This window comes from Camelus dromedarius, chromosome 12 (assembly GCF_036321535.1).
Source record: "Camelus dromedarius isolate mCamDro1 chromosome 12, mCamDro1.pat, whole genome shotgun sequence".
NCBI classification, from domain to species: Eukaryota; Metazoa; Chordata; class Mammalia; order Artiodactyla; family Camelidae; genus Camelus; species Camelus dromedarius.
The window spans coordinates 46,032,248-46,041,301 of NC_087447.1; the positions used below are offsets into that span (position 1 = coordinate 46,032,248).

General features: G+C 35.7%; 1 protein-coding gene and 1 pseudogene across 1 annotated transcript; both read left to right on the top strand.

Moving 5' to 3' along the window:
- The first annotated feature begins 2,642 nt into the window (after positions 1-2,642).
- LOC105098056 (olfactory receptor 51F1) lies at positions 2,643-3,658 on the top strand. The gene has a single exon (XM_010990676.3). The coding sequence runs from the start codon at positions 2,643-2,645 to the stop codon at positions 3,585-3,587; it is 945 nt and encodes a 314-aa protein (XP_010988978.2). The 3' UTR covers positions 3,588-3,658.
- A 4,018-nt stretch (positions 3,659-7,676) lies between these two features.
- On the top strand, positions 7,677-8,625 carry LOC105097974 (olfactory receptor 51F2-like; annotated as a pseudogene).
- Positions 8,626-9,054: the final 429 nt, after the last annotated feature.

The following is a 9,054-nucleotide window of genomic DNA, read 5'->3' on the forward strand; positions in this document are numbered from 1 at the left end:
ATTGTGCTGTTGCCAGAATTATTCTGTTTCCTCTTCTGCTGACAAAGATGTACTTGAGCGAATATTTCAAAATTCAGTGTGTCTCTACTAATGCTACCCCTCGCACCATTATCTTTGCCTGTTTTTCTTGAGGTGAGATGTCTGGTGCAAGGAGAATGCTCTGGGTCACTTTATAGTTAGGCATCTTATAGAAAGAGATGCCTCTTTTTATTTTGGTGTAGACTCTGGATTCCTGAGTGTAGACTATGGTAAAGGTGTTAAGTGCTATCCTATGTTTTAACTTAATTCATCTCCATATTCCTTAGTTTGGAGCAGTTAATCACTCTAAAAACATTCTGGAAGAAGGCTACCTATCAGTTTAACATTGATATTTCTTTGGTCTATTCCTTTTCCCCTTTTTTGAGAATTTGATAGAAATTGGGAGAGACTGTTTCAGGAAGTACTGGTTAAAGATACTTTATAATGAAAGTCTACTTAAAATCTTAGGAAAACTCTAAGAGTGATACACTGTATAAATTAGAAAGAATTGCAGTACAGACAGATATCAATGATCAACACATGGGAGGTGAGAATACATTCATATTTCTGAATTTGGCAACCTGATACATCAGGCTAGCGTAGATCTGTAGACCTACAATTGAGCCATAGAGCTATCAATCAAAACAGGAAAAAGCAGAATACACACGCTGCGGGGGCTCTGTGGACTAATGCAGGTGCGGTAATTTTGCGCTTGAGTTACCTTGAGACATTTTAGTGGAGAAATCAAAGAGGTAAACATATGGGTCTGATATTTAAGAGGTTAGCCTGGGATGAATTAAATATTTTAAAGTAGTAAAATAAATGAATAAAAAGGATTGTCCATGGAATGCTATGGAATTGAAAGTATGTAGAAATAAGTAACATGTTTGGAGAAATAAGGATGCTGATTTTTAACTAAATCTGTAAGTTATGTAGCTAATTAGATGATAAAATTGTATTAAAATGGGCCTACTTAGTGGAAATGATCTTAGATGGCATCCAAAGGAACTACAGAAGACTTAAAGAAGTTAAAAATGTATTTTGAGCAGTAGCTTTATTTTTATAAAAATGTTATGTCCACTGCAGATTAATTTCAATTAGAGCATCTCATGTTATGCTTAAGAATTTCCTATTTGCTAAAATTAAGCTGCATTCATTTATTTAAATATCATACAAAACATATACAATCCAGAAATAAAACTGTTTGAACTCTGAACCATAGAAATGTCAAATAAGAGATTTACATAGATATCTCTAACATATTTGCCTTGTTTATTAATAGAGAATTATATCATTGTTGAAGTAGAATTATATCATCATTATTATAATTATTATTTTCATTAGAAAATGTAGTGTAGTTTTTAATAGCACAGGCTCTAAAGTCTTAATTTTCTCATTCCTAATGTCATCCCTTTCAGATTTTACATTTGGCAATTTATCCTAACTTTTAAATTTCTCTTTATTTTTATCTGTAATAAAAACCTCTCTCTTTTAGGTTTGCCATAGGCTCAAGTGAAATAATCTATATAAAATACTTAAAACATTGTATAGGGTATGGTCTTAACATTCACATAATGTTATATATCTGAGTAACCCTATAAGAGATCAAAGGCCAGATTAAGGACCAGGGTATACATGTTACAAAAGATTATTATTATTTTCCTCGTTGATTTTTACCACAACCCAGGCAGCCCCATAGTGGTAAGCAAGGCAGTATTTTAATGTTACAATTCAAGAATATCAAGCTTCAGATTCACGGGACCCGAAGCATCTTCCCTCTAGTTCCCTTTAATAAAAAAATGTAATGAGAAAGGATGAACTGACATTATCTAGGGTGGAGTCTTAGGTATATGTAATCCCTGAAAAAGAGATGTTTCCCTGCAAAGTTACAATGATTTTTCACTTAGATTCTGAGTTTAATAATTCTAAAGGTCCAAGGCAGAATTAGTCAATTATTCTCTTAGGCCAAGTCCTGCTCATGGTTAAATAGAATATTTCAGGAAGAGCAAATGAAATACAAATCAATTAGTAAATACATATTGAATATTTACTATGAGCGAAGAAATCTACAAGACAGAGATAAGCTAAAATTAACCTTTTATTCTAACGAGTCCTCATTAATAAGCATCAGTTTATAATCCAGTTGAAAATTTAAAATGTAATAGAAAATACTGGTAAGGGTACAGGATAATAAGTGATAAACACCAAATAGATTTAGCTAAGTAAAATGAAATTAAATTGAACTCCAATAAATATCTTATTTCAGTGATGAATTTCACAGACATGATATTGAGTGAAAAAAAAGCAAGATGCAAATAGTATACACTGCATGATTCCATTTACATCAAGATCAAGAACAGAAATTATGGTAATAGAAGTCAGACCAATGGTTACTATAAAAGGGGACATGGATGAGGATGAGGTCTTCTTGGTTAGTGGTAATAATTTATAGTTGATCTCAGAAGTGGTTACACTAGTGTGTATAGATGCCAAACTTAACTGAGCTGTACTCTAAAGTCTTGTGCACTTTACTAAATGTACATTTAATTTCAAATAAAAATAATTTTAAAATTCTAAATTTAGAAAGTCAAGCTCTTACAAGAGAATTCTGCTCCTGCCGCATAATGACAATTTTCCATAATTCCACTTTCCCTACTTTCCTCTTGACTGGGGCTCCTGGACTTGAATGGGCCCATGTCTGGATCTCCATCCCCTTCTGCTGCCTCTATATAACTGCCCTTTCTGGAAATTTCTTGATCCTGTTCGTAGTCCTCACTGAGCCAAGCCTCCATGAGCCCATGTACTATTTCCTCTTCATGTTGTCCACCACCGACATTGGCTTATGCATCTCCACACTGGTGACGGTACTGGGAATATTCTGGGTCAATGCCCGGGAAATCAGCTTCAATGCTTGCTTATCACAGATGTTCTTCATTCACCTTTTCACTTTCATGGAATCTTCGGTGCTCCTGGCTATGGCCTTTGATCGCTTTGTGGCCATTTGTAACCCCTTGAGATACGCCACCATTCTAACGCACACAAGGATCGCACAGATTGGTTTAGCAGTTATCACCAGAGGGACAGTCGTTCTAACACCACTAGTCCTGCTTCTTAAGTGTCTATCATTCTGCCACAGTCATGTGCTCCATCACTTCTACTGCTTCCACCCTGATGTGATGAAGCTCTCATGTTCAGATACAAAGATTAATAGTGCGTTTGGATTAACTGCAATTATCTCTACTGCTGGAGTGGACTCTGTCTTTATCCTGCTCTCCTACATCTTGATTATTCGCTCAGTTCTCAACATCGCATCCCCAGAGGAGAGGAAAAAAGCCTTCAGCACTTGCATTTCTCATATCACTGCTGTGGCCATATTTTACATTCCTCTGATCAGCCTGTCTTTTGTTCACAGATTTGGAAAACATGTTCCACGCTACGTGCCCACACTTATTGCTAATGTATTCTTGCTCGTTCCCCCTGTGATGAACCCCATCATCTATAGCGTAAAAACAAAGCAGATTCAGAAAGCTATGCTGAAACTTGTATGTTCCAATGGACTTCGTATTTAACAGTTCTGCTCCCATAATGACCTATTTCAAAGTCATTGAAAATTTACCACAAATTGGAGTTAGAAACCTGTACAATTTTAGAGTTGGGTGGAGCTAGACATTATCCAGTTTGAACATCTCCACAATTTAGTTAATTCCACCTAAAGCAATCTTAGCTTTTCTACCACTAAAATATTAATTCAGAGATTCACTACTTCTCCATTAACTTGTTCCTATAGATGACTAACCAAACTCTCATCTCTATTCTATTTCTGCCCAAAAGTACCCATCACTCACTATGAACTAATTTTCCAAATATCCAGCTCAAATAAAATTTTAAAACAAACTAGTAGGTATCTCTTTCATGGTTGTTTCTTATACACCAACTAAACGAAGCAAAAACTCCCATCTATGATGAAGTCCTCCGCAGTTAGGGTTCAACTTTCCTTTAAAGTTTAATCTACCTATTTCTCTCTTCACATGTTTTGTAAGTCTAAGAAAATCTGTCCGCTAACTGCTCTGTCATGTACGTGCAATTTTCCTAATGGTGTGCTTTACTATTGATGCCACTTTAACCCCAACACCTACTACTACAACTGGAAACTCTACCTATGTGTCAAGGGTCATCTTTAAATATCTTCTCTATTAAATTTTCCACGATTACTCCAATGACATCTGATCTCTCATTCTCATAATTTGCCTTTTATAGTGCTCTATCTGTATCTTTTTTGCCTTCAAGTGTTTTTGACTATACACTTGTATATAATTATTATAGTTTCCACAAGGCTGTAAATTCCCTAAATTAAAAAAAAGTCTTGATTTTCTTTTTTTAATATAATTTTCTTTTTTAATTTTATTTTTATTGAAATGTAGTTGATTTATAATGTTAGTTTCAGGTGTACAGCAAATCGATTCAGTTATACATATACATACATGCATATATATACACATGTATTTTCAGAGTCTTTTCCATTATAGCTTATTACAAGAAATTGAATATAGTTCCCTGTGCTATACAGTAGGTCCTTGTTTATCTATTTTATATATAGTGGTGTGTATGTGTTAATCCCAAACTCCAAATTTATGCCTCCCCCCTCTCTCTTCTTCATAGTTTGTTTTCTATGTCCGTGTCTCTTTCTAGTTTGTAAATAAAATGTGTTATCTTTTTTTTAGTTCAAATCTAAGATTCCAGTAGGTCTCATTATACACTATACCTTGTAAATTTTACCAGCATCTTACTAATTTAGCATGTAAGGAAATCATGCTTTTCCATCTCCCTTAAATGTTGACAGGAAATAAGTTTTAAGTAGAGCAACAAAAATCAGGATGTAAAAAACATATCAAGTGTTTGAAATGATAATACCTATGCATTCATATGACTGTATAGAGATAAGGAAAGATGATAGCGTATGGCTGTTGAAGAAAAAAAATCACATGAATACTAGACATTTTACTAATTCACATGTATATATAACATGAAAGTTTTTTTTTTAATGTTGTTCTACCAATTTTACTATCTTGGGGAAGCACTGATATGTACCATGGCGGAACTTTAACAGATTTTGAATTTACAAAAATGGGATTCAAGGCCTAGTTTTTCCACTGCATGAAATATTACAAAGTTTATCTCTCTAGCTTTTACTTTCTTGGATGAAAAACTTCAATTTTATAAGAAATATGATTTTTACATTAAATGAGATAATTCACTTAAAGCACATAGTATGGGACGCATTGTGGGATTCTACAAATGATGTGTCTTAGCTTCCTTTCAAAGTAACTGTAAGTATTATCATCTCCAATTTACCAGGGAGAAAATTTGATCAAAAATATTCTAAGTCCTCTGATTTGAAAAATTTTGCATATTAACTTTTGAATGAGGCCAGAAAACTGAGTTGAGATTTTGATTTAATTTCACTTAATATACTTTCAGTCAGATAATTATGAAGTCAATGGAACATGAATGACCTTATCATCAGTAACTATTCTATAATCACTAAAACATGCACTTGAAATTTTCTGCTTAGGGCTCTTTCTATAACCTCTCACGTCAGCGCGATATCATGTACACACGAACACCGTGCGGAGAGAAGCGAAGCAGTTCTCTGTTTACTGATTCTTGTAAAAGGGTTTATGTAGGACATGCACGATGCCTCACATACCATCTAAGTTATAACAATGTTAATAATCTTGATCTATTAGGCTCCCAGGCTACTGCAGTAAGCATAGGATGTTACATATCAAGGACAGATTGTTTTAAAGTTCATCACGAAACTTCATTAAGTAGGCCATCTCTTAACCAGCCGGCTGTGCCTGTTTTAGGTTGTCCTCCTCTGAGGATCTTACCTGTCATTGGCTATCCAGCTGTCCATACTGGATACATTAAATAGGCCATCTCTTATCCGGCCAGCTACGTGACATTTCTCACACCTTGTTTATCAGTTCAGCCCATGGCTTATTCTCTAGAGCCTTCAGGCGGGGGCCTATATTTCATATATTTAAGATACTAAGTAATGTCTACAAGCACGTTTCTGTGATGTCTTTTTCAACTGCAATTGCATAGAATAAGGAAACAATAATGGAGATGATCTAATTCAATCACCTTAACATTAACATTAAATGACAAGACTAAAGATGTGTCTCTTCTGAACCCAAGCTGAGTATCCTCAGACATAAGGTATGCTGGGATCCCAGTAGCCTATAAGAGGAATAAAAATTGAGACTGGGTAGTAATAAAAGCTGGAGATTAAAAAAGAAATGTAGACAGCAACACTACATGTATTCACTAGAGGTGTCCCAAACTAAGATTTGGAGCCAGAATATTTCACTAAGGAAGTAAAATTGCGTAGGTATAACACAGCTGCAGGAGTATATTCCTCACAACAAACAGTTGGAGCATTGTGGTTCTGAATGTTCATAAGTGACCAGTGGGATTCCAGCCAATGATTGGGACTATGACGAAATCCTCCCGTCTTCAAGAAGCCAAAGAGAAGAAACTTAAGAATAGAGCACCACCAGATTGACTTAGTGAAGATCTTAGCAAGACCTTCTGGTGTATAAGGGGACTAGATCAAAGAGTTCAGTCAATATGAGAAAGGAGAAAGGAAAGAGAAGAACATGTATCCAGGACCTCATCTACATAACAATAAGTCTCATTTCAGTTGCCCCCCTCCCCCGCCCTCGGTGGAGATGAAAGCTCAAATGTGTCATTTACTTTGACGAAGACAGGCTCTGTAAGTGTACTGTTCTGAGGCTGTAGGCAAGTAAAGGGTGGCAATGATTCCAACAACACTAGACTGAAGAGGGAAGGATCTAATATCAGGTCTGTGCATACCCAGTTCACTCTTAGCCCTGAAATTTAATTCAGTTGCCTCTGAAAGGACTAATTGCTAAAGGTGAAGTTACAAAGAATTTTCTTTAACACTTACGTATCAACACAACCACAGTGACAACACATATGAAAAGAAAAAGAAAATCAAGAGCAGAAATGTAACCATAGATTAGAAACAACCTTAGCAAGACGGGGTAAGATCAATTGGCCAAGAAATAATGAATAGGATATTTTGATGTGGGTAAAATTATTTCCTTAAATAAAATTACTTCCTAAAAAGACTATATATTTTTTAAATGTATGATAAAGTTCCATGATAATGTGCTAGTATTAACACAAATATTCTAACACATGTATTTTTTAATTAAATAATAAATCTTATTTTTCAAAACTAATAAAATTTTTGAGATCTCCATTAAATTCTTTGTATTTTTGAATTATATTGATCCAATTCTCCCTCTGTGTTTGGAGCACAAAAATGGGGGACAATGCTTAGGATCAAAGTGGAAAATGACAAAAAGTACCCCTGAGATTGAAAAGAAAAAAAAAGCTCTATTCTCTATTGTGAATCAGGAAACAAGAATTTTGGAGGGGAAGTTTAATACAGCAAAAAGAAAATAAAAACTGAGGAGCAAGAAAGAGAGGTTAGCATCCTAGGAATAAACTCCAATTTGATTTATCAAATGGCAGTTAATAAAAATCACAATGAAATTGCTGAATGATGTTTTCATTTCTCATTCTAGGGTATTTGATTTCAGCACCATTATTCTTCCATAGCCATCATGTCACTTTATCCTAACATCACTTCCTCTTCTCTGATCTTTTTCCTGACGGAGTTCCAGGACTAGAAGCTGCCCATGCCTGGATCTCCATCCCCTTCTGCTGTCTCTACATAATTGCCCTCTTGGGAATGGCGTAATCCTATTGGTCATCATCATTGAGGCATGTCTCCATGAACCTATGTACTATTTCCTCTCTATGCGCTCAACCATTGATCCGGGATTGTGTATTTCAACGCTGGTCACTATGCTGGGCATATTCTGGTTCCATGCAAGATAGATCAGTTTCAATGCCTGTGTTGCCCAGACATTCTTCATTCAACTTTTTACTGTCATGGAGTCTTCAGTGCTCCTGGCGATGGCCTTTGACCACTTCTTTGCTATTTGTAATCCACTGAGATACACAAACATTTTGACTGATTTCAGAATCATGAAGGTGTGGTTTGCCATCCTTGTCAGAGGGGCAGTGATCCTAATGCCTCTGGCTCTGCTTCTTAAATGTCTGTCCTTCTGCAAAAGCTGTGTGCTCCATCAGTCTTACTGTTTCCATTCTTATATAATCCAGCTCTCATGCTCTGACAATAAGATCAACAATGTTTTAGGACTTACTGCCCTCATAGTTACCGCAGGAGTGGACTCCATCTTTATCCTTCTCTCCTATATCCTGATTATTAATATCGTCCTGAGCTCCGCTTCCCCAGAGGAGCAGCATAAGGCCTTTAGCACTTGTGTCTCCCACATACGTGCTGTTAACATCTTCTACATCCCTTTCATCAGCTTGTGCTTTGTCCACAGGTGTGTGAAAAAGGCACCCCCTTATGTGTACACTCTCATGGCCAATGTGTACTTGCTTATTCCGCCAGTGATGAATCCCATTATCTATAGTGTAAAAACCAAGCAGATCCTTAGGGCCATTAAAAAAGTCTTCTTCCCCAAGCGATCTGAAGTCTGACTCTAACAACTCTGCAATAAAAGCTACTCCTTAGTTATCACTTCTAAGACCTGATGTTTAATCAATATGATCTCTTCTCTCCGTGACTGGAAATCAAAAAACACAGAAAGTTGGGTGGGGTGGGTGGGGGATGTGGTTTGGTGGAAATTTATATTTTTAATTTTTAGATTTTTTATATTTATTACTGAAGTATAGTTGATGTACAATATTATATAAATAATAGGTGTGCAATAGAGTGATTCAGTTTTTAAAGGTTATACTCCATTTATAGTTATTATATAATATTGGTTATATTCCCCATGTTGTACAATATACCTTGTAGCTCATTTTATACATAATAGTTTGTACCTCTTAATCCCCTACCCCTATTTTTTCCCTTACCCCTTCCCTCTCCACACTAGTAATCACTAGTTTGTTCTCTGTATCCCT

Excerpts from the sequence above, each read along its gene's own strand:
- LOC105098056 (XM_010990676.3), top strand. The coding sequence starts at position 2,643 with ATGACAATTTTCCATAATTCCACTTTCCCTACTTTCCTCTTGACTGGG.